Source organism: Acinonyx jubatus, chromosome B4, assembly GCF_027475565.1.
Source record: "Acinonyx jubatus isolate Ajub_Pintada_27869175 chromosome B4, VMU_Ajub_asm_v1.0, whole genome shotgun sequence".
Taxonomy (NCBI): Eukaryota; Metazoa; Chordata; class Mammalia; order Carnivora; family Felidae; genus Acinonyx; species Acinonyx jubatus.
In genome coordinates, this window is record NC_069387.1 from 33,899,652 (window position 1) to 33,926,274 (window position 26,623).

Here is a 26,623-nt window from a genome sequence, read left to right on the forward strand (position 1 = left end):
GTCTCCCTCTCTCTCTGCCCCTCCCCAGCTTGCACTCTGGCGCTCTCTCTCTCTCTCAAAAATAAACACTAAAAACAAAATTTTTTTTTTAAATACTATATCAAATTGGTGTGAGAGAAACAACTGTAAAAGATTGGGAGGAAATCATAAAAATCTAGAATGACTCTTCATACTGTTTTATAAGTGTCTTTATGTTCTAACTCAGCTTTAAACAAATTGGAAAATATAGGTAATAGAAATGATTTATGCTAGAAAGATGACATGGACATCAACAAACACATATTTTTTTAAAAAGACATGACCTTTCACCAAAATTGCTAAATAAATGTATATCCATTAACATTTTAAGTTAAAATTTCTTTTTTTTAATGTTTACTTTTTATTTTTGAGAAAGAGAGCATTGAGTGGGGGAGGGGCAGAGAGGGAGGGAGACACAGAACTGGAAGTGGGCTAGAGCATGGAGCCTGCTTCAGATTCTGTGTCTCTCCCTCTCTCTGACCTTCCCCCACCCACGCTCTGTCTCTTTCCCTCAAAAATTAACATTAAAAAAAATTAGGGGTGCCTGGGTGGCTCAGTGGGTTGAGCATCCGACTCTCGGTTCTGGCTCAGGTCACAATCTCACATTTTGTGGGTTCGAGCCCCGTATCGGGCTCTAAGCTGACAGCATGGAGCCTGCTTGGGTTTCTCTCTCCATCTCTCTCTGCTCCGCCCCTGCTTGTGCTGTCTCTGTCTCTCTCAAATAAGTAAATAAACGTAAAAAAAATTTTTTTAAATAGAAAATAAGAAAGTAAAAGAGTTACTGTGTGACTTTGGTTATAAATTATAAATTAAATAGTTGGTATTGCATTTTCTTTTAGGAGTTTTTAAAGTTATTTTGATGCAATTTTGTTAAAATAGAAACCTGTTGGGGTACCTGGGTGGTTCAGTCAGTTAAGTGGTGACTCGATATTAGCTCAGGAAATGATGTCACAGTTCGTGAATTCGAATCCCACTGTGTGCTGACAAGGTGGAGCCTGTTTGGGATTCTCTTTCTCCCTCTCTCTGCCCCTCCCCTACTCGTGTGAACACTCTCACTCAAAATAAATAAATTTTTTTTTAAAAAAGAACATTTAGGGGCACCTAGGTGGCTCAGTTGCTTAGGCAACTGACTTCATTCAGGTCATGATCTCGCAGTTTGTGAGTTTGAGCCCCGCATCGGACTCTGTGCTGACAGCTCAGAGCCTGGAGCCTACTTCAGATTCTGTTCTCCCCCTCTCTCTACCCCTCCCCTGCTCATAGTCTGTGTCTCTCTGTCTCTCAATAATAAAAAATAAACGTTAAAAAAAAAAAAAAAAAAAGTAACATTTATTGGGTGCCCGGGTGGCTCAGTCGGTTAAGCATCCAACTTCGGCTCAGGTCATGATCTCATTGTTTGTGAGTTCGAGCCCTGTGTCAGGCTCTGTGCTGACAGCTCAGAGCCTGAAGCCTGCCTCAGATTCTGTGTCTCCCTCTCTCTCTGCCTTCCTCTGCTTGTGTTCTGTCTCTCTCTCTCTTAAAAATATATAATAAATGTTAAAAAATTAAAAAAAAAAGAACATTTATGATGATGTTATATCTTATGAAGAAGGCTAATTTAGACTCTAGTAACTGTTTTAAGCTTCATTTGGTAAACTATTTACAGAAGAATACATACAACTTCACAATACAAAGAATTATGCTAAAAACTCTCTTAAGCCTATCAGATACATAAATCTATTGTTTAAATCTAATATCCTTGAGGGCACAAAAACAGACACTCAGATCAATGGAACAGAATAGAGAACCCAGAAATGGACCCACAAACATATGGCCAACTAATCTTTGACAAAGCAGGAAAGAATATCCAGTGGAATAAAGACAGTTTCTTCAGCAAGTGGTACTGGGAAAACTGGACAGCGACATGCAGAAAAATGAACCTGGACCACTTTCTTACACCATACACAAAAATAAACTCAAAATAGATGAAAGACCTAAGTGCAAGACAGGAAGCCATCAAAATCCTCAAGGAGAAAGCAGGCAAAAACCTCTTTGATCTTGGCCACAGCAACTTCTTACTCAATATGTCTCCTGAGGCAAGGGAAACAAAAGGAAAAATGAACTATCGGGACCTCATCAAAATAAAAAGCTTCTACACAGCAAAGGAAACAATCAGCAAAACTAAAAGGCAACCGATGGAATGGGAGAAGATATTTGCAAACGACACATCAAATAAAGGGTTGGTATCCAAAATCTATAAAGAACTTAATCAAATTCAACACCCAAAAAACAAATAATCCAGTGAAGAAATAGGCAAAGACATGAATAGACACTTCTGCAAAGAAGACAACCAGATGGCCAACCGACACATGAAAAAATGCTCAACTTCACTCATCATCAGGGAAATACAAATCAAAACCAAAATGAGATACCACCTCACATGTGTTAGAATGGCTAACATTAACAACTCAGGCAACAACAGATGTTGGCAAGAATGCAGAGAAAAAGGATCTGTTTTGCCCTGCTGGTGGGAATGCAAACTGGTGCAGTCACTCTGGAAAACAATATGGAGGTTCCTCAAAAAATTACAAATAGAACTACCCTACAACCCAGCAACTGCACTATTAGATATTTATCCAAGGGATACAGGTATGCTGTTTTGAAAGGGCACATGCACCCCAATGTTTATGGCAGCATTATCAACAATAGCCAAAGTATAGAAAGAGCCCAAATGTCCACTGATGGATGAATGGATAAAGAAGATGTGGTATATATATACAACGGAATATTACTCGGCAATCATAAAGAATGAAATCTTACCATTTGTAACTACGTGAATGGAACTAGAGGGTATTATGCTAAGCGAAATTAGTCAGAGAAAGACAACTATCATATGACTTCACTCATATGAGGACTTTAAGACACAGAACAGATGAAAACAAGGGAAGGGAAGCAAAAATATATAAAAACAGGGAGGGGGCAAAACATAAAAGACTCTTAAATATGGAAAGCAAACAAAAGGTTACTGGAGGGGTTTTGGGAGGGGGGATGGACTAAATGGGTAAGGGGCATTAAGGAATCTACTGCTGAAATCATTGTTGCACTATATGCTAACTAATTTGGATGTAAATTGAAAAAATAAAAATTTTTAAAAAACTAATATCCTTGAAAAAAGTCAATTCAAGAAACAGCTATATTAAAAGTTTTAACATAATTGTGTAATTCTAATCTATGTCTTGTTAAGTATAAAATCTCTAAAGAAGGGTAGATTTCTGTTCATTTACAGGTACTTAGTACATTTTTACATGTACCAACAGCAGTCATTTACATTATCATGCTCTTAAAAAGCATTAAGTCTTTTCTGAGAATGGATCAGGGGGTGGGAAGGGATGGGATAAGGGTTTATTCTTTAAAAAAATTATTAGTATTGTTTGATCTTATAACCACAGATATAAATTATTTAAATATATGTACTTTTAAATATGAAGTAATTATTAGTACTCAACAGAACCATCATAAGCCAAAGATAATACCTTGGGGTGAGGAAAGATGTTGCTCTTGCAGCTTCTCCTGAGAGAGGAGTCCCAAGTAGCTGAGAACAACATACTTTGTTTCATAGTGAAATCCTAGAGGCACAGTAGTAGAGGACGCCATTGAGTTTGCTGGCAGAGCTCCAAAAAGGTCTACTTATGGATGTGTAAAACCTAAAACATAAAAGTATTTTTTCAGTTTAAAGTTTATTACATGCTATACATTTCCCCATGGACTCCAATTATTCAACTAGATACCAAAATAAATATTTGACTATTCTTCTCAGTAATCTTTAAAAATTGTAACTTTAGTTTACTTACAAGTGGGAATTTATTAATTCAAATTTCAAATCAAAGGCAAATTTCTCTATCTCTCCCTAGTTTCTCTGTTTTCACCTATGTGGCAAAAAAACTGGCTATGTCCCCACTTCCCCCACCCCAATATATGTTCTCTTATTTCTTTTTAATAATAAAACCTCCCAGGGGCACCTGGCTGGCTCAATCAGTAGAACTGACTCTTTATCTCAGGGTTGTGAGATTGAACCCCATGTTGGGTATGGAGATTACTTAAAAATAAAATCGTAAAAAAAAAAAAAATTAAAAGAAAAATAAACCCTCCTAGTCTTGTTAGACACATGGCCACGCAACTGCAGACCACATTTCCCAGTTCCTTAGCAGCTTAATGTGCCATATGATTAGCCTGAGTGAGGGGAATATGAGAAGTTATATGTACAATCTGTGGGTCTCTCCTTACTTTCTCTTTCCTCCTTGCTATGGTTTGGAATGTGAATATGGCAGATACCCGTTCTAACATGCAAACAAGGACCCCACCGTAGGGGATGGTAAAGAGAAAAGGAACTGGGCTCTTGAGTGACCATGTGTAGCAGAACCGCCCTGCCGGCCTGAACCAACCACCTCTGGACTATTATTTAAGGCATTTCGTTCTGAAATCTCTTCATTAACATGTACCCTAATTAATATAACTACAGCTTTTACCTCTTCACACAGACTTAGTAGCTGTTGTACCTACCATGTACCGTAACAGTTGTTTCAAATAAAAAATTATAATAAGAAGTTGCAAATAACTTTGTTTTCTACTTAAACAATACTAACTGCTTTAAGATCGCAAGAAATATTCAGTAAAAGAAAAAGAGGTTCAGGAGTGCCTGGTTGGCTCAGTTGGCAGAGCATGCGACTCTTGATCTCAAGGTTGTGCGCTCGAGCCTCATGTTGGGTGTAGAGATGACTTAGAATAAAATAAAATATTTCATTTAAATAAAATCTAAGAAAGAAAAATAAATAAATAAATAAATAAATAAATAAATAAATAAATAAAACTTAAAAAAAAAAAAAAAAAAGGAAGGAAAGAAAAAGAGGTCCAAATAACTAACAATATAAGACAGAGGCAGGCAGGGGGTGAGCCTGGGTGGCTCAGTCGGTTAAGTGTCTGACTCTTGATTTCGGCTCAGATCACAATCACAGTTTCTGGGATCAAGCCCACATTGGTATCTGCACTGACAGTGAGGAGCCTGCTTGGGATTCTCTCTCTCCCTCTCTTTCTCTGCCCCTCCCCTGCTCACATACTCTCTCAAAATAAATAAATAAATATAAAAAAAAAAAAAAGAGACAAGCAACGTTGACAAAATTTAAGATCTATAAACAAAGAGAAATGTCCAAGACTGACAAACAATGAAAAAATACATGCAGGATTTGAGATACACAAAATAAAACAGTGACTATATAAAGAGATAAAAAGGAAACATAGCATAAAAACATGCTTTCAATGGTTAAATACGGTCTTTAAAAAATGAGAGTGCCTGGGTGGCTCAGTCAGTTAAGCGTCCGACTAGATTTTGGCTCAGGTACTGATCTCATGGTTCACGGGATGAAACTGTGCTTACAGGACAGAGCCTGCTTGGGATTCTCTTTCTCTCTGCCCCTCCCCCACTTTGCTCGTGCTCTTTCTCAAAAATAAATAAGCTTTAAAAAATGCATTTATGGTTGCTATTATCAGTATTCACTTAGGCTGTCAAAAGAAATCTTAGTTCAACATTTAAAAATCCCTATTGTTTCCCATCTTCAGGGAACAATGCTACCAAATTATACCAAAACATACAATAATTCAAACAACAGGCCTTGGACTACCCTGGTCAACTTTAGAAGTTTATGAACTTCAAAAAGGTATTTCAAAATTACGAATACATACTCCAAAGAAAGGGAAAACGTGTTACACTTTACTTCACAGAAATGAAAGCCACAACCACTATGTTCTTACCTGGTGTTTTACCAAATATTTCATACTTTTACACTGTTACCATTTAATGGTGAGAAGACAGAATTTCAAAATTAAAAATATGAAAAGGGATACCCATAGAGATAAAATAAGTTTTCTGAGGCCTATCAGCCAGGGATTAACTAGCAGCAGTGCTGTACTTCAGTTTTTGTTGTTGTTGTTTTTGTTGTTGTTGTTTAGCTCCTGCCTGCCATCTGAACCCAATTTCCTATGTATCCAACATTGTGTCAATCTTGGTTGGAAACAAATCTCCCAACCCCACTACAAAAACTAAAACAACTAGACTTTTTCTCTCCTGTTCTGTTCTGTGGCATGCAGCGTCAGCCAAGTCAGAGACTCACACTAGGATCTAGAATCTGGAAAGACACGTAATGATAATTCATGGATAAGCTTGTGGTCCTAGGTCAGCAGAGGCAGTGGTGCAGATCCAATAGCAATGTCCTATCTCTTCTATTCCTTGGCCTGACCCTGGCTGAATGTGCAGCCGAGTCTCCCTTGGTTCCTTCCTGCTTTCCCGTCCATTCTGTGAGCTATCCAATGCCCTTTTCATAAGTTCCTTTTCTGCTTAAATAAGCTAAAATCACTTTGTGTTGTTGGCAACCAAGATGTAACTGGAACACGGGCCAAGACTGGAACCTAATTTTCTTAAAACTTCTAAGGCAGTTTCTCAACAATTTTAATACACTACTTTCATGTGAAGATTATTAATTTAGTTTAGAAAAATCTTCAAATTCTGCAAAGTCCACATATCAACCTAGTAATTATGCCTCCTGAAACAGAAGACAGTATCTTTTGATAATTTTTTGTGTTCATTCAACACACACTTATTTCTTAAGATACAAGGTACTCTCCAGGCATTAAGATAAATCATCTGCCCTCTGGAGTTTTTGCCCAAGTAAAAGAAAACAAAAAATACCAATACAATAACATTCTATGATACAAGTCAGTATCCAGAGTAGGGAAGGGCAACCCAAAAGAGTCTCTCTGGGACAGGGAAAAAGTAGAAACCAGGAAAGGCTTTAGAAAGCAAAATACAAACCAATCTTGGAACATGAGTAGATATTCACTAACTGAACCAGTTTAGGGGGATGGAATGAAGGAATTCAGATGTGAAGATGACCAGAAAAAAAGCACAGGAATGTTTTGAAACAGCATAGAACATAAAAACTATGGAATTTAACATGGCTAAATCATAAGATACAAGGGGGATGAGGTTTAGCAGGAGTAAGCAGCAGTCAGCATTTGGTATGCTTTTTATGCTATGGGATGTGAGGAAGTTTAGGTTTTATCCTATAAGCAAGGAATTATTTTAACCATATTCATGAATGAACCCCCTAAATGCAAATTCTATGTGATGTGCATTTTTTTTCTGGAGAGAAAAATCATTCCATTTCTTTCATTAGATTTTCAAATTAGATCATGATGTAAAACAGGCTAAACACTACTACAACTATTGAAGGGTTTTAAGCAAGAAAAGCATATCAAGAGATCATACATATATGTATATGTATGTATATATATATACACATATATATGTATATATATATACATATAAACATGTATATTTGTATTTTTTTTAAGGTAGGCTCCACATACAATGTGGGTCCTGAACTCACAACCCTGAGATCAAGAGTTGGATGCTCTACAACTGAGCTAGCCAGGCACCCCAACAGATTACATTTTAGAAAAAATCATCCTGGAGGAGGTATTAAAGATAGAAATTGGAGGAAAGGACACAAGTTAGGGGAATATAGGAATAATCTAAACAAGAGATGTATGAAGGCATAAATTAGAGCAGGAACAACAGAAAGGGGGATAAATAGGAAAAATATAAAAAGTTTCAAAGATTTGTTAGCTAACTCAATAAAAGGGTAATCTAGGCAGTATATGGAAAGTGGTATTTAAAAAATTTTTTTCATTTTATTTTACAAAGTGAGCAGGGGAGATGGGCAGTGGGGAAGGGGGAGGGGGAGTGAGAGGGAGGCGGGGTGGGGGGAGAGAATCTTAAGCAAGCTCCATGCTCAGTGCAGAGCCCAACGCAGAGCTCAATCCCACAACCCTGGGACTATGACTCAAGGCGGTATTAAGAGTTGGACACCTGACCGACTGAAGTGCCCTGAAAGTAGTGTTTATTCCTATTTCTCAAATCAGGTAATATAGGAAAAGCTGGCTTAGGAGAGGATAACAGGTTCACTTTAGGGCATACTGAATTTCAAAATACCTATGAGTTGTCCAGGTGAAGATGTACAAGTAGTTGGACATACAAGTCTTATACTAAGAGGTCTGGACTGGAGATACAAAATTGTGCTCTACATAGATACAAGTCAATGAAATTATCTAAGGAGAGTGAATGGAGAGTTAGTGACTTCCTAGAGGTAGAAGTGTCAAAATTTCCAGAAGGAGTGAGAAAGAGTACTACATTTCAAAACCCATATTTAATAGATAGTTTCACACTGGAGAAGAAGGAAATATTACCTACTGTTTTCTGATTTAAAGTATAGAAAATAAAGCTCAGTAAATCTTCAACCTTCTTTGTAACAGTGACTTCATGCAGGGATGGGAGGGAAGAATAAATACACCTATCACTCCCTACCCCAAGCACTACCATCAGAATAGGAGCCAGAGAATTTTTTATTTACCAAAAGGAGACATGGTTTAAAAAAACATGTGAGTGGGGCGCCTAAGTGGCTCAGTTGGTTAAGTATCTGACTTTTGGTTTGGCTCAGGTCACGATCTCATGCTTTACAAGATCAATCCCCATATCGGGCTCTGTGGTGACAACACAGAGCCTGCTTGGGATTCCTCTCCCTCTCTGCCCCTCTCCCCTTCTCTCTCAAAATAAATAAACTTCAAAAAAATATGATGAGATATACTGCTTTAATCTGAAAAACAAATACCACTAGAATTCAGGGCAAAACTAACATTTCAGGTGTGGCCAAAAGATGAAAAGCTGGCAGAGATGACCTCTAAAATCAGGACTGAAACAGTCAGAAAGGTAGGAAGAAAACCAGAAAAGAGTGTGGTCACAGAATCAGGGGAGGCACTTCAACAATAAGATAGTGAAGACATGTACAAAATGCAACAACATACCAAAAAGAACGAAAATATCAAGGTAATGATCCCTGAAAGTCCAGTTCTATGTGGCTGGCAAGGTCAATGGCAGAAGGTAGGGAGTTGAAGAATGAATGGGAAGTGAAAACATAGAGAAAGGAGTTGTAAGCTATTCTTTCAAAGAGCCTGGGTTGGAAGAGAAGAAAAGAATAGAGGCCAGAGAGAGACAGACAACGTTTGAGAGTCCATTTGTTTTGTTTTTGTACACAGTCTTAAGCATGTTTACACTCAAGTGGAGTCAAATGAGATATAAATAAATATAGAAAGCAAGGAATAAATTATGAAGTTCCAAAAGAGAGGGGAGAGCACAGCAAATCAGTAACAAAACTTCAGCTCTACAAAGGTCTCAGAATTTTTTGGTAACAGGAATAAAGTATTCACATTTTGAATAATGCTTTAAATAAAAAACTCATGTTCTCAAATTTGTTATATTCAAATTCCTATATTTATCAAGCATTGGTATCTGAAGACAATTTTAGTCATTCTCTGACCCAGATGCCATAGAAAAAGCATAGTTCACTGAATTTCCAAATTTCATTTTTAGCCTAGTGCTCTTCAAATTTTCTTACAAATCCCAATTGCCTAACCATAAATGCAATCTTAATCATAGATTTCATAATTTCCCATCTTCCATACTCACTATTCTATTTGCAACAAAGTCCTCAGCTCTAGTATACATGCTAATATCCACACATCCATATATTTGGTGGATGGTTATATTCTATTCAATCATTTTTCAATGATGGACACTAATGGAGATGATACTACAAACTTTAATCATTTAAATTCAATATACAGTTTTTAGGCTTTAACTGTGTATCAGAGAATCTAGTTATAAACATATCAGACCTAAACATGCCAGACTTATAGTATGAGCTTCCAGTCGTATAGCAACAAAGCAGCTCACTCAGGCCTGTGGTTAGGTGGTGCAGTAGACAGACCCTAGGAACACTATTACCCATCTAGTGTGTTTGTATTAAATTACAGAACAAAGGCATTGAGAATGTGCAAAATGTAAACTCCACAACACTACTACAGGGTCAGTACTCTAAGGGTATTCTGGGAAGAGAGGGCATCCACTTCCATTGCAACATTCTGTAGTGCAGAGTAGCCCATATTGCACAATGGGCTCTTGCATTTCAAACAAATAGAAATAAATTACATCTGCACGAGACCTCTACTTCTAAAGCACTCTTCCATGTGTTGTCAGACAATCCTCTATGCTGGAAGGAAAAGGTAATAGTCTCAATTTATTGATGAAGAAACAAGAATAGATAATTTATTTACACAAAATCATACAGCTAATTAACAGTGCAATCACTTGGTCAGGTACATACATCCTCTTCAGTTCCGAACTCTGAGACTTGCATTTGCTCAACGCATATTTACTGTATGCCAGGCAAGGTACTGGGTGAGAAAAACGCAGAGGTGAAGACACTAACAACAATAATAGGGAGAACTGGTAGACTAACAGGGTGTTTTTGCAGAGTACTGAAAGAAACAAATTTGTCAATTTTAAGAATGGGACAAGGAAAAAAAGGAAAAAGAATGGATGAAAGGTAAATACGATCTGAGATCACCACCCAGAGCTTTCCTGGAAACAGAATACAATGCTCAGGTCCACCCCACTACTGCCTGACCAACACAGAGTACATTTCATATCTAAGACAGCCCAAGCTTCCTTTTAAATGGTAAGAAGAATATAGTTACTTTTACTCTAAATTTTGTCCAGTAGAACCCTTTAGAATTCAAATTAGGTATAAGTATTCTTGGTATCCAGAAGTTTAAATACAATTTTAAATACAAAAACTATCCAGGTGCCTGGCTGGCTCAGTTGGTGGAGCATGTGACTCTTGATCTTACGGTCGTCGCTGAGTTCAAACCCCATGTCAGACATAGAGCTTACTTTAAAAAAAAAAGGGGGGGGCGCCTGGGTGGCTCAGTCGGTTAAGCAGCTGACTTCGGCTCAGGTCATGATCTCGCGGTCCGTGAGTTTGAGCCCCGCATCAGGCTCTGTGCTGACAGCTCAGAGCCTGGAGCCTGTTTCAGATTCTGTGTCTCCCTCTCTCTGACCCTCCCCATTCATGCTCTGTCTCTCTCTGTCTCAAAAATAAATAAACGTTAAAAAAAATTTTTTTAAAAATTAGAAAATAAGTAAATATAAAAACTACCTTTTGCACAATTCTAACAAGCCACTGAATATATCTGTGTCACCTACCTGTTTCCTTCTCAAACTTATACCTTTAGTTTGTTCCTCTATTAAATTACAGGCAGTTGTCAGCCAGATGGACAGCCTGAGGAAGCTTAGGGTAACTTAATCCTATGTTTATACATTCATTTGGTGACATCTCCAAAACTAGGCACAAATAAAACACCCATGATCCTCCAGTAACAAATGTAACATCCACAATTTACAATAAATAGTTTGCTTTATTTTTTTTAACCAGTCTTCTATTAATGAATACTAGTGCAAATTTCAGGATGCTAGCACCAATAGTACTACAGGAATTAAAGCACATTTATGAACTACAACCAGAAGGTAGGCAGCAACTATTAAATTCGACTTTAAATTCTTATGAAAAGCAAATCTGCAGCAATATGAGAGTTTTTTGTAGTTGTTTCCCAAACTTGTCTGATCGTAATCACCTTGAATGTTCATGGAAAACACAAATTTCTAGTACCACCTCCAACACAGGAGTTAGAATATCATAGCTATATTGTATTCTTTAAACCCCACAGAGCCAAAACAGAAACAGATTACAATTTAACATGGTTTAATTAAATTACTTCAAGCTTTGTTTTTAGATCATTTCTGTCTACTAAAATAAAATTACAATGTAATAAGACTGTTACATACTCCAGTAATACAGTTGAACAGATCTATAATCCCAGTTTATAAAAAGAAAAATAAAAATCCACAGATAACTCAATCACAAATCAAAACTCTGGAATTGTAAACATTAACAACGTTTTTGGGTTACCAGATCTCTAGTTTCAAGACTCACTAGTGTTTTCAATAGGGAGTTTTTTAAAGTTCTATAAATTAAGTCCAATAACTATATTTTTTTAAATCCATACTTTATTAGCCCGTATAGAATTCTAGAACTTTCTCCAAAATAAAAGAAATAAAATTAAATAATCCTAATAAAAATTGTTAAATTTAAAAAATTCACCCCACCCAACTGAGAAATGCAACTGGGCGAGGGTGTCATTTTTAAAACTCAGCAGACACTAATATTCTAGTGTAGATAGTCCCTTTCACACCGAAACGTGCTTAATCGAAATACTCTAGTTCAATCTTGTGTTAAGAGCTGCCTCAAAATGTTTTCACTCAGCAGTTGGCATTCAAAGATAATGTATGAAGATAATGTACTTATAGAGGAATGCCTCACTCTCACTCTGCCTTTCAACATAATTAGGCTTCCCATGCATGTGTAAATAGCTTTGTAAAAGGGAGGCATAAAATTCAGTTACTCTGTCTCACTCCTACGTATATGCTAAAGAAATGAAAACACGGGTCTAAACAAAAACTTGCACATGAACAGTTACAGCAGCATAATATTTAACAGCCACATAGTGGAAATAACTGCCCATCAACTGATGAATAAAGAAAATTGGTATATCCCGATGGCATATTATGTGACCATAAAAATAAGTACTGATACATGCTACAACATGCAAGAATCCTAAAAACATCATGCAAAGTAAAAGAGGCCAGTCACAAACGACCACATGTTGTATAATCCTGTTTATATGAAATATCCAGAATTGGTGAATCTATAGAAATAGAAAGTAAAGCGATGCTTGCCTACCTAGCGGAGGTGGGGAATAATGAATGACTGCTAAAGGCTACAAGGTTTCTTTTGGGGGTGATCAAAATTGAGTTGGTGGTTTCACACTCTGTGAATATACTAAAAACCATTTCAAAAAAATTAAATCATGCAATTGATGAATTGTATGTTAATAGATCTTGATAAAGGTGTTAAATATCAGCTACTCTGAAAATAACCCCCTCCCTTCAACGCTGTAATATATATTAAATAAGAAATCTTGGTGACTATTTGGAAAAAGATATGAATCAAAATATTTGAAAAACAATGATAAAAAGAAAGCAAGACTGACTGTTTAAAACTTGTTTTGCATGTCTAAAGTATTTCATTAAGAGAAATGTAGTTTTAAAACAATGATTACTGTTGCAAATTATTTGTCCTAAAGTTTAGTATAGAAGGTATTTAGTACTGACTAACTTACATGATAGAGAGCATATCTTTCCTTTACAAAACTGGCTGGACTCAACTTTATATATCCTTCAACTAAACTCAACTGCTGGGGTACAAGCCTGCATGAGAAAATGAATCATTTAAAAAAAAAAAAAAATACTGAAAATAGTACCCGACCAGAGTAAAGATTTCCAAAACCCTTATTAGCCTGTTATCAAAGGAAGAATATTCCAAAATGGCTTAAATAGTTCAATTTGCAGGTGCAGATGTGCACTGTACATTTATCCAATTATGTATATGAGGCATAAATAGTTTACTACCTACAAAAACATTTGCTTAATTTTCTGAGATAAAAAAGAAGGTACTAGAAGGGTGTGGCAACTCATCCAAGGTCACAACAAGTTAGGGCAGAGATCAACATTCTGGTTTACACCAAACGTCCAGAGGAAATCTTACTGACAATTTCGCAAAAGACTTTATGTTTGTTTTGCTTTATATCATGAAAACAAAAAACAAAAAACAAACACGGGGTGGGGGGGAGAGGCTAGAGATTAACCTCAGTTCAGCTTAAAACTTCTAAATAGAGACAGTGAGACAGCTATTTTGTATAAACAAACAAATACTTGAGCGGGGAGTGGTTAAGACAAAGATCCCAATGGGGAGCATGTGAACTGGTCAGATCCGTCTGATTTTCAACCCAGGTTTAAAGCCTCAAATCAAAGTCTAGGAGTTCTGCTTCATAGCTGGTTATGAAGGAAAGAAACTTGGCATTTCCTTGGAATAGTGAGAGGATAAAAATCAAAGGAAGAAAGGACTTAGTGTGAACTGTACTGCCTCCAAGAATAAGGAAGCAGATTTTTCTGCAAAATAAGTAATAATGAGGGGTGTCAGAACAGCAGTGAATAAAGGCTAAAAAATTTCTAACAATCTGTGAGAAGAAACAACTAGGACTGGCAGACCTAATCTACAATCATTCCAAACGAATCGCATGAAACCTTCTCCCTCGACCAAAAAGAAATCCACGTTCCCCAGCCTGGTCCTAAAAATGGACACGGGTTTTCCACGTGAAGGTCTTTGTGGGGAACAGCAGCGGTGTAGGGCAAGGGCTGAGCTCCTCCGCCTCTGGCAGCCCTCTCAGGAAGCCCCGCTCAACAAGCGTCCGCGGTGGGACCACGCTGGACAGGTCCGGTTACAAAGAAATGGGCCCCTCATGCTTTGAGAACCCTCGGGCAAAGGAGCGCCGGTACACACACACACTCTTTCACTCACTCACAGTCACACACTCACTGACACTCACTCACGCGTCGTCGGAACCACTGGGGAGCCAGTGGTTCGGCACAGTCTCTGGATACCTTCCTGCCCAGTGAAAACCGCCTGAGGAGCTGGATAAGGACCCAACTCTGCCTTGCCCAATACCCCACTCCCCTCACCTGGCCCTGGCCCCTTGCCCCAGAAGAGATGGAAGGGGCGGCGGCGGCGGCAGTCGTTTCCGACAGGGTCCCCCAGCGGCGGTGTCTGCTTCGACCCGCGGCCCTAATCTACCGCCGCCGCCATGTTGGAAGGTGAGGTCACCCCCGGCGTGCTTTCGTCACCGACAGCGTCGGGGCGGGCCGGGAGCGCAGAGGAACGCCGGAAGAGAGGTGGTGCTGTTCTTCCGAGCGGAAGCGCCAATCATAGAGGTCCGGAGATGTCTTCGCAGATGTGACCCGGAAGAGCCGACCTCTCTTAGCCTGCTCTTACCAGGAGTCGCTCACGTCTATGATTCGGGGGGCGGAGGTCTTTGATGGCTGGAGAAAGGGTATTGGGATATTGAAGAACCAGTCGTGTGGGGAGAGAGGCTTGGCCGTTCCCGCGGAAAGGAGCATTGCTCCTTTTGCAGAACGTTCTGGGGATGTATTGGACTAACAAGTATTGAGGTTTAAGTGTGTGCAAACGAACGGGTTAGAGAAGCGTCTGGAGAGTTCAAGAGAGCTGCAGAGTTCGCAGCCATTTGTCGGGGAAGACGGTCCTTGAAAGTTGGGAAAGTTTTCTAGCGGTTGCGGGTGGGTGGGGGTAAAGAGGGCATTCTAGGCGGAGGGTCCATAAAGCACAGACACTATGCAGTAAAGGAAGTCTTCAGTAATATCCATTTTGCTCGCAGCACCTAGCACAATGCCAGAACAGAATGTGTAATAATGGGTGTTTATTTACTTGAATCCAAACGTCCTTTGGGGGGAGTCACAGAAGGTATCTAGTTAAGAAGGTGTAATATCTAAACCATGCTTTAGGGAAACCGAATTGTCTGGGGTACATGAAATAAATTGAAAGAAGGAAAGCGCTGAAGATGATGAATTAGAAGACTGTTATAAGGAGCCAGATAAGTGATGAAAACCCAATAAGGAGTGACAGCTAATGAGTACAGCGTTTTTTGGAGGGAGATGATGAAAATGTTCTCAAATTGATTTTTGATGGTTGTACACCCTCTGAATATACTTGAAACCATTTTAAATAGGTGAATTGTATGGTATGTGAGTTATGTCTCAATAAAGTTGTGGAAAAAAGTGATGAAAACCTGAAGTGATATGAGGGCGAGTGGGGGTGGAAGCAAAAAAGGTTGGAGCTGGTGTCATAACAGGCTTTAAGCCTGAGTGACTGAGGGAACAGTAAGTGCCATTAGTTGACAAATTGGACAGAGATTTGCCAAGAAAAGCTTAGTGAGCTAGTAAAACGATCAATAATTCTCTAAGAGTCGCTATATGTTAACTAACTTGGATTTAAATAAAATTAAAAAAAAATTTTTTTTGAAGGGTTCCTGTGGAACCCTGGGTGTTCCTGGTGTCTCCAATCCAAAAGGACACAGATTAAAAAAAAAAAAAAAACCTACCTAATAGTACCTAATAACCAGTTATATTTAAATTTCTTCAATGTCCAGTTGTTTAAATTCTTTTTCCTAACTTCCTTTCTCTTCAGGATGGATTGTTTCAACAAGTATTTTGTAGTAATGACTGTGTTGACTTCAATTTTGGAGTGTTGTAGGTATGTTAAAAATTGGGTCTTGTTGAAGCCAACACAGAACTTGCTGCTGTGTTTTTTTCTTCAATGATAAACACTTACAGAAAAAAATAAATAAATTTCCTCAATGTCCAAGTAATGGTTTTTATAGGCTTTTTTTTTTTTTTTTTTTTTTTTTAAGTAGGCTTTACATTCAATGTGAGGTGTGAACTCAGGACCCTCAGATGGAGAGTTGCGTACTCCAACTGAGACAGCCAGGGCCCCAATAACTTTTTTGTTTGTTTCTTTGTTTGTTTGTTTTAACCAGGATCATGCATTTGGCTGTTACATATTTTATTAGTTTCCTAGTTTTATTTTTAATAACATTTTTTCAAGCATATTCACACAATGGAAATTATTCAATAATAAAACAAAAATATTGTGATATTGTGAAAATTAACAAATGGAAACCTCATTTAAAATAGAGGGAGTGCCTGGCTGTCTCAGTCGGCAGAGCATGAAGCTCTTGATCTCAGGGTCGTGAGTTAGAACTCTATGTTGGGTGTATAGATTATTAAACAAAAACAAAACCCAAACCTCAAAACAAACAAAAACCTTAAAAAATAAATAGATAAAATAGAGTAAGAAGCCAGAAGGGAGAGCTCTCATGCCCTATCAATCTGTCAATTGCTGATCCAATGGTTGTGGGGGGGAGGGGGGCGGCGCTGGCTGGCTCAGTTGTTAGAGCTTGTGACTCTTGATCTCTAGATTGTGAATTCCAATTCCACATTGGGTGTGAAAATTACTTAAAATCTTTAAAATAAAATAAAAAATAAGGAGTGCCTAGGTGGCTCAGTCAATTAAGTTTCCAACTCTTGGTTTCTGCTCACATCATGATCTCATGGTTCCTGAAGTCAAGCCCCGTGTTGGGCTCCTTGCTGTCAGTGCAAATCCTGCTTGGTATTCTCTCTCCCTTTCTCTCTGCCACTCCCCTGCTTGCTCTTTCTCTTTCTCTCAAAATAAATAAACTTAAAAAAAGTAAAATTTAAAAAAAAGGAAGAGGGGCTACTTTGCAAGTCCATGCTACCTTACTATCCCAGTAGAAGAAGAATAGGTTTTTCCCTTCCCTCGGCAACAAATGAGCCAATGAGAGATGGTCACAACTTAGCTAAAGAAAAGCTACTCTACTATACTTGGAACTCCCGGTTTACTGAGTGGAGTTACTTTGTTTTTTGTTTTTATTTAGTAATCCCTACACCCAACATGGGGTTCTAACTCATGTCCCTGAGGTCAAGAGCTTCATGCTCTTCTGACTGAGCCAGTATAATATCCCATCTGGCCATTTTCCTCTATAATAAAGAGCAGTCCTCTCCTTTGTTCTCTGGATTTGCCAGAGCTTGAATGTCCTGAATTGCAATTCTCTGCAATTTCTGAATAAACCCATTTTTGCTGGCAAAACAAACAAAAATACCCTGACAGTTTTATTTTTAAGGTTAATATTACATGTGACAATATGAATTAATCTCAAAAGCATTGTGTTGAGTGAAAGAAGCCAGACATAAAATGTACAAATTATGTAATTCCAATTACATGAATTTCAGGAATAAGCAAAATTAGTCAATGGTTATAGAAATCAGCACACTGCTGCCTGGAGGCAGAGAGTCTGGGACTGACTAGAAAGGAACTTTCTAGGGTGGTGGAAATAGTCTGTATCTTGATCACACAGGCATCAGAATTCATCTAATTGTACTTTGTAAGTCTCTGCAGATTATTGTATGTAAATTTTTTTAAGCCACATGAAATAATTCTCTATGGTTATGTTACAAATGTGATAGGTGGTTAGGTTCATTTCTTTCAAATTGCTTCCAGTTTTAAGGTTTGCTGTTTTTCCTTATTTTTTTTTTTTGAATGTATACTATAAGGATGGAACGTAGGTCAATGGAACAGAATAGAAAGTCCAGAATGGGCAACTGATTTTCAACAGAGGTGTCAAGACAATTCAATGGGAAAAGGGATAGTCTTTACAGTGAATGGTATAGAATAATATGGTCCTTTTACAGGTATTATTTGACTTTAATCACAGCAGCTTATGGGTTTTTTTGTGTTTTTTAAAGCAATTTTTTTAATGTTTTATTTACTCTTGAGAGAGAGAGAGACAGAGCACAAGCAGGGGAGGAGCAGAGTGAGAGAGGGACACAATCCGAAACAGGCTCCAGGCTCTGAGCTTTCAGCACAGAGCCCAACGCGGGGCTCAACCTCACAAGCCTCCAGATCATGACCTGAGCCAAAGTCAGATGCTCAACCGACTGAGCCACCCAGGTGCCCTGTTTGTGGGGTTTTGTTTTGTTTTTTTTGACAGATCTTATAAGTTACACAGAAGTCTACTCTGTAGCCTGATGTGATTAATAAGCCTAAACTCAAAAAAAAATAATAATAAAATCTAAACTCTAGACTCGTCATTTTATTCCTTCTCATTTTCATTATTTATTGAACCCCTACTATTTACCAGGCAGTGTGCTGGATTCTTGCAAAAACAGTGATGAGTAGATCATACATAGTCTCTGCTATGAAGCAGATATTTTCATTGGAAAACCACATAAAAACCTAAAATCAAAAAGAGAAAAACTTTTTTTAATTGTGGCATGTCCTGAGGTAAACAAGGGGCTGGAATAGAAAGGAAGGTGAAAGGGTCTTTATGAAAAGCTTTCTCTAAGGAGGTGATATTTTAAGTTGAGATCTTAAAGAAGGAAAAACAAGCTAAGTGAGAAGTGCAGGAAAAGAATTCAGGCAAAAAGCTTGGTGTTTTCCAGGAGTTGAGAAGAAACCAGTAAAGCTATAAGGTGGTGAGCAAAGGGAAGAGGAGCAATGAGGTCAGAGAAGCAGACAGGGTCAGATTGGGCAGCACTCACACAGACCATGTGAGCTGTGAAGTGTTCTCAAGCAATTGGAAACCATTAGAGGGTTATAAATTAGGGAGTTACTAGATGCCATCTAGTTTTTTTGTTTTGTTTTTTTTTTATTCATTTTTGAGAGACAGAATATACTTGGTTCTACTCTTCTGGGATAGGATTTAAGATCTCCCAGGGAACAAGTCCATCCCGAGTGTTAATCTCCCGCGAGAATACACTGCAGACACAGAAGGTTTGAGTTCTTTCTGAAATGCCTATTTTAGGTAACATTAGGAATGGTGATTCTTTTTTTTTTTTTTTCTTTTTTTAACCAGAGAGTGAACCATTTTGTTAGATGAATGGTTGGGATCCTTTTTACTACATCTTCTGGCCACAGAGATGAGATCCCCAGGAAAAGGGAAGCATATGACAGGAGTTAGTGTAAATACATTTTCAAACGCTATTGGGAGGCCAGTTTATGCAGTCTTCATCCTGAAACCCAATCATATCCTGTATTTAAAAGCTACAAAAACTCACATAATTCAACTAATTGCAGACACCAGAACTCCCATTCTCTCCCTTCTACCGAGGAAGAGGCTTTTGAAGAGAACAGCTCGGAAGTCACGAGCCAGTGACCAAAGGAACTGGGACTGAACCAAGAAGGACTGCCCGCGCAGGCGCCCAGCCAGGGAAGGGCGGGGCCAGGGCGGGACTTCCCCGAACCAGCTCTTTTCCCACTGGCTGAGAAGGGCGGGAGTGTGCCGTCACCTGGCAGGAGCCGGAAGCTGGAGTTATAAAGCAAAGGAAGCCGAAACCTGCGCCGGGTTTTCTTTTCCCCTTCCTTTTACCTCCCTGTTCTAATCGCGTTCCAGCCAGTGTCCCTCCGGCCTAGCACCACTTTCGCTATGGCTCTCAGCGATGCTGACGTGCAAAAGCAGGTGAGGGCCTGCGGTTGGGTCTGGCGTAGTCGCAGCGTCGGTCCCGGGGTGACGGGCTGGAACCCGGCTCAGGGAGGACGCGGGCCTCGGGCAGCCCAGATGCCGAAGGAGGGGTCCCTTACCTCAAGTCCCCGGGGCTTAGTGGTCTGTCTGCGGGAGGGAGGTTTGACTCACAGCCTTATGTCTTCAGCTGGGGTTTCGCGTGCCGCCTCCTTGATGTGCTTCTGGCTTTTTGCCTCCCACCTCGGCATTCCCTATTTTACCAGGGTACTCGCTGTGGTTGTTAGAGCAGAGAATTGAAAACAAGGGTTGAAATGCAAATTGAATGCAAGGATTAAAAACCTCTTTTTCGTTTGTTTTTTAACCCTGGGAGAAGGGTTCACAGTAGGATAAAGTGCTGATGGGAGACCGCTGCTTCCAATGTTGTTTTGAGGTCATTCATTTTATGAACTGTTTACCTTCATCTTGGAAGAATCCCCTCTATCATAATGAATTGTAATGGTTGCTCTCTCAGTAAGTGTGTACGTTAATATTTTGTAAATATTTATTAATCATAATGCAGAATTCCTCTCTTAACATTTATGAATTCCAGCGCCAGTGTTTGGCATAAAGTAAGTAAGTCCAGGTCAGTGGAAAAAAATGATGGAAGTCGTGAACCTACATTATTTTTGCAAGTGTATAAACAGTCCTGGGAAACTTTAGGGGTTTTTTGTTTTTGTGTTTTTAAGGTGTCATACCTTCGAGTTTGTAGGCATTGAGAAAGTTATAATTTGAAAGTCTCCCAGGATAATATACTGGCATTGATAGACCTGTAAGTAACAGGAAAAAGTGGTTTCCATTTGCCCTGCATAGATACTTTGCAACCAGGGTCCTTGAATTTAGTAGTCATATTGCCAAAAGGTTTTTCAGAGAAAGAAGCTTAAGCCTGCAATTTAATCTTTAGATAATTTAGAGAACTAAGTCCATTTCTTTTTGAAGTACTAGGAAAATTCTCTGACTAAAGCTCACTCACTGCCTTATGAATCTTAAGTGACCAATAAAATATTTTTTCCTTTTCCTAGGAAATGACTCTGCATTTTAATCTAGTATGCACTAAGAATGGAGTGTTTCTTCATCAGTGGTCTTATGATAATCATAAAGGGGAAATCGTGTAACAAAAATAGTGTCTATGGAGAAGATTAAGAAATCTTAACAATATTCTTACAAAACAATGGGGTTTTTAACATATAAACTGCTATTTCTGATTTTTACTATAGGAGAAACTTGGTGCAGTGGAAAAGTACTGTGCCTTCCATACCTTCTAGTAGTCACAATTACAGTGCTGATTCTCTTCTTCCACTTGTTCCTTCATCTTTTTCCTACCCTACTTATTGAAGAATAAGGCTTCCCCAGGAAAAATATATTATAAAGATAAAGTGGTATATTTCCTTAGACTGAAACTATTTGTTTTTTCTGTAAAATTGAAAGATGAAGAAATTTGTTCTCTGCCTCTCCACACTCTAAGCTCCATAAGGGCAGTGTATTTTGTTCCCTGTATTTGCAGCAGTGAATAGGCCAGGCACCAAGCATGTAGTAAGTGTTTATAAATAGAGGATTCCCTGATGTCTTCCCTATTGTATTAAAATATTTATGTAGGGGTGCCTGGGTGGCTTAGGTGGTTGGGCATCCGACTTTGGCTCAGGTCATGATCTCACGGTTTGTGAGTTCGAGCCTGGCATGGGACTCTGTGCTGACAACTGGGAGCCTGGAGCCTGCTTCAAATTCTGTGTCTCCTTCTGTCTCTGCCCCTCCCCTGCTCTTACTCTGTCTCTCTATATCTCAAAAATAAACAAATCTAAAAAAAAAAATTTATATATATTTGTTTTTATGTGGGGAGTATGGTTATTTCATTAAATTTTCGAAGGAATCTGACTTCAAAAAACTTAAAACCTAGTAGGGTTAGCAGGAAGAAGAAAAGTATTTTCTAAAGGCCAGATTTTTCTGCCTTAGGGGTGGAGTTAAATGGTTTCACTATTTCTCTTGTTGGAACTCCTGAAGACAGAATATGATCATGTTGGCTGTAAACAGGTTCTCTGACCTGGGTTAAAATGAGTGTGTTTTGCTCTAGGCTGTGCTGATCTAGTCAAATCTGGTAGCAGAGGGTCCACCATGAGTGATAAAGGCTGATAATGCAGGTTTGAATCAGAGTTCACCTCTACAGGCCCATGCCTTGTGGCATTTATAAACACCTGTTTTGATGACTGTATTTAAACTAACTACTTTAAAATTCCAAACTGAGTTCAGTAAGGCTTCAAACTGAACGTGTGGAGATAAGATTCCTTACCGTGAACACACACACAAATCTGTGGGGGTTAATGCTTTTAGCAAGGTCACAGTTTTTCTATACAATGTACCTCTGGATTAGGTACTACAAATATTTCAAGGCCTGAGACTTCATAAGTATTGTATTACCTATGAAATAGGCTCTGATTATCATACTTATTTTGGTTCCTCAAGCATAGGGTAGCTGCTAAGAATTTTGATAAAAAGGAAATCTTACCTTTTAAAACCATACTGTGTGTTTTCTTTAAGACTTTGATGGCATGAGCTTGTATTATTAATGCACTTTATATTATATTATTTTTTTTTATTAAAAAAAAATTTTTTTTAACGTTTATTTATTTTTGAGACAGAGAGAGACAGAGCATGAACGGGGGAGGGTCAGAGAGAGAGAGGGAGACACGGAATATGAAACAGGCTCCAGGCTCTGAGCTGTCAGCACAGAGCCCGATGTGGGGCTTGAACTCACGAACCGCAAGATCATGACATGAGCCAAAGTCGGACGCTTAACCGACTGAGCCACCCAGGCGCCCCTATTAATACACTTTTTAAAAAATATGTAAAACAAACTTACTCAGCCATTTTTAAGTGTATAGTTCAGTAGTGTTAAGTATGTTCACCTTATTATAAAACAAATTTTCGCTCACTTTTGTACATCTGTGTGTACCTTAATTTTATGATATCTTTGTGGTATATGGAGAAGCTGGGAATTGTTTCCAGATTGTTAAACTCTAAAATGTACTGGGGGGTGGCGCATAGGTGGCTCAGTTGGTTAAGCATCCAACTAAGCATGATCTCATGATTCGAGCCCTGCATCAGGCTCTGCGCTGACAGCTCAGGCTGCTTCGAGTTCTGTCTCTCTCTCTCTCTCTCTCTCTCTCTCTCTCTGCCCCTCCCCCACTCACACTGTCTCTCCCTCTCAAAGATAAATAAACATTTAAAAAAATATAGGGGCGCCTGGGTGGCTCAGTCGGTTAAGCATCCGACTTCAGCTCAGGTCATGATCTCATGGTTCGTGAGTTGGAGCCCCGCGTTGGGCTCTGTGCTGACAGCTCAGAGCCTGGAGCCTGCTGCAGATTCTGTGTCTCCCTCCCTCTCTGCTCCTCCCCCGTTTATGCTCTGTCTCTCTCCTTCAAAAATAAATAAAAACATTAAAAAAAATTTTTTTAAGTAAAAAAATATATTTATATAAAAATAAAAAGTACTTGGGATATCTCAACAGGCTTAAAATACCCAGCAGGTTCTCATTCATTCACAAATGTTTATTGATTACCCACTGTAGTGGCAGTTGTTCCCTTCTAGAGTTATGATGATATAAAAGACAAGATCTCAGTACTCATGGAGCTTACCTTAGATGGGAGAATTAATAAACACAATGAATTAACCTAGAGCTTATTGATGTTTTTAAAATCAGCTTTTTTTTTTATTCATCATTTCTTTCATATAGAGCCCCTATGAAATGAAACTACTAGTGAGTTTGGTGAGCTGTGTTACTTGTATATTCACTTGGGTGTATTTTACATCTTCACTGGAGACAATACTTCATTTATGAGTCTAAATTGGATCAGTCACCCCAAGCCCCATTCAGAAGACTTCAGTGGACTTTATTCTCTGTAGCCAGAGCTCTAAAGCCCTTTAACAAGGACCTCACCTTATAGTTTAGTTGTGGATAGGGACAAGTAAGCAAGGAATTATGAATATGTATTTAGGTAGAGGAAGTGTGGAGTGCCCTAGATGCATGTAGGTGAGAAATTCAGAAAAGATTTTCCAAAGGCAGTTAAGCAAGCTGAATCCCAAGAAGTTAGCTAGATGAAGCAGGAGGAAGAGTATTCCAAGTGGAAGGAACAACATATTTGAAATCTCGGAAATGAGGGAGAGAGTGGTGAACTCAAGGAACAAAAAAACTGAAATAAGTTTAGTAGGATAGGAACCAAGAGTCTGAAGAGTGGCGAGTGGTGAAAGTTATTTTTCATATAATGCTGGCAAGGTAAGCATTGACCAGATCATGTACCTTCTAAAATCTTTGAGCTTGATCATAAAGCAAGTTGGGGTGTGGGGGAATGTGATATGTGATGAGACCAACATTTTTTAAAGGATCTTTCTGGTTGCAGTGTAGAGTTGATTAAAGAGGAAACAGGGCTGGAGGCCAGTAGACAGATTTGGAAGCTGTGGTAATAATTCAGCTGAGAGATGGTGATAGCAAAGACTAGGATAGTGGCTAAGAAGATAGAGAGATGTGGACAAATAAAAAAACCATTGGAAGAGAGAATTGATTGGACTTGGTGGTTGATTGGATGTGAGGACTGAGGTACAAGGAAGAGTCAAAGTTGAATGTTGTACTAATCCTCCAGATAGAGATCGAAGTTGGGGGCAGGGAGTGGTTAACAGTTCATTAGTGAGTGTTTTGGATTTAGGTTGCTGTGAGTAGGATATCTAAAAAAGAGCAGTCTAGGAGGCAGAGGCACTGAAGGAGAACAAGGAAGTCAAAAGGAAGAGATTGTTTAAGAAGGGAGGATTGGTTAACATAACAAGAGATGCTGAAATGTCAATTAAGGTAAGGCCAAGATTTAAGGACTAGGAGATTATTGTCATTTTATGAGAGTAATGTCAGTGGACTGAAGGGGTAGAAGTGAATTAAAGTATGTTGAGAGTAGAAGGTAAGAAAGTTGAAAAAGTATGGGGCACCTGGCTGGCTCAGTCAGTAGAGCATGTGACTCTTGATCTCAGTGTTATAAGTTCAAGTTCCATGTTGGGTATAGAGATTACTTAAAAATAAAAAATAAAAAAATCTTAAAAATAAAATCTTTTTTAAAAAGTTGAAAAAGTAAATCTAAATAGGTCTTTGATCCATTTTATTAGAAATGGAAAAGAGAAAAAGAGGGTCCTGGCCAAAAGGGGTATGAAGTAGAGGAGGGTATATATTTAGTCCATCCTCCCCCATAAACTCTAAGTTCTTTGAGAATAGGATAATGTTCTGTGATATTGAATATTGCATCTGGTCCATTTGCTAGAGCAAATTCCAGATTATAAGATATCTGAGACCAGAAATTATCTCATTTATCCTTGTATACAATGCCTGGCACATAATATGCATTCAATAATGATTGATTGTTGAATGAATCAGAAAAGATAGGTACATTTTCTTTTCTTGTTATACTCAAAAATAAAATAATCTTTTCATTTTTTTCTTACAGATTAAGCATATGATGGCTTTTATTGAACAGGAAGCCAATGAGAAAGCAGAAGAAATAGATGCAAAGGTGAGATTTCCTTTTCTAGGTTTAAGAAATTATCAAAATTTCGTATTGTTTTTGCTTTGGTAAGGAGTAATTTTACTAGTTGTTTAACAACACATCACATAGGACTGCTAAGAATATCTTTTCTCTTTTTTAAATATTTTTTTAATGTTTATTTTTGAGAGAGAGAGAACATGAGCGGGGAAGAGGCAGAGAGAGAGGGGGACAGAGGATCCGAAGCAGGCTCTGTGTTGACAGCAGAGCCCGATGCCGTGATTCGAGACTCAGTGTGAGGCTTGAACTCAGGAACCATGAGATCATGATTTGAGCCAAAGTTGGACACTTAACCAACTGAGCCACCCAGGCACTCCAAATAGCTCTTATCTTTAATATTAAAAAATAAACTTTCCTTTCTAAACATCCTGATTGTCAATAAGTGTCCTGAAATTTTATGGTAGGGAGTAGAAAAGTAATGGGTTAATTTTCTCATGGAATCTGGAATCTAGACATTTAGCATCTATGGGTAATTATGATAGCTGGTTAAGGAGGGTGTAGTATTGGGGCGCCTGGGTGGCTCAGTTGACTGAGGGTCTGACTTCGGCTCAGGTCATGATCTCACAGTTCATGGGTTTGAGCCCCATGTTGGGCTCTGTGCTGACAGCTGAGAGCCTGGAGCCTGCTTCAGATTCTGTGTCTCCCTCTCTCTGCCCCTCCCCTGTTCACACTCTGTCTCTCTCTTTCTCTCAAAAATAAATAAACATTAAAAAAAAATTTTTTTTAAAGAGGTGTAGTATTTTTATGTTGTTATTTTGCTTTTTCATTAATTTGTGCTTGTTTTTTTCTTTTTAAGTTTTTTAAAAGTTTATTTATTTAGAGAGAGCACGTGGGAGGGGTGGAGAAATAGGGAGGAAGAGAGAATCCTAAACAGGGTCCACACTGTCTACACAGAGCCCAATGCGGGTCTCAAACTCAATCAACTGTGAGATAATAACCTGAGCTGAAACCAAGAGTTGGCCACTTAACTGACTGAGGCACCCCTAATTTATAATTTTAAAACGACTGTTAGATTCATCTTATTTTTCTGATCAATGGAGGCAAGAATGCTGTTATAATTCTTTTATTTT

The 26,623-nt window shown here is 38.6% G+C and overlaps 2 protein-coding genes across 9 annotated transcripts in view; one reads left to right on the top strand and one right to left on the bottom strand.

Moving 5' to 3' along the window:
• BCL2L13 (BCL2 like 13) overlaps window positions 1-14,741 on the bottom strand; it is a 90,552-nt gene extending 75,811 nt beyond the window's left edge. For 2 of the 8 annotated variants that reach the window (XM_053225558.1, XM_027073873.2), the window contains exons 1-2: window positions 14,579-14,741; window positions 3,528-3,698 (exon numbers count right to left, since the gene is read on the bottom strand). In XM_053225558.1, the coding sequence (XP_053081533.1) occupies window positions 3,528-3,648 (121 nt within the window). In that variant the 5' untranslated portion in view covers window positions 3,649-3,698; window positions 14,579-14,741. The other 6 variants (XM_015064800.3, XM_053225557.1, XM_053225560.1 and 3 more) reach the window with 6 other exon arrangements.
• Window positions 14,742-19,780: 5,039 nt separating this feature from the next.
• ATP6V1E1 (ATPase H+ transporting V1 subunit E1) overlaps window positions 19,781-26,623 on the top strand; it is a 30,578-nt gene continuing 23,735 nt past the window's right edge. The window contains exons 1-2 of the mRNA XM_027073892.2: window positions 19,781-19,944; window positions 25,458-25,523. Of these exons, the coding sequence (XP_026929693.1) occupies window positions 19,912-19,944; window positions 25,458-25,523 (99 nt within the window). The 5' untranslated portion in view covers window positions 19,781-19,911. The remainder of the gene's footprint in view (window positions 19,945-25,457; window positions 25,524-26,623) is intronic.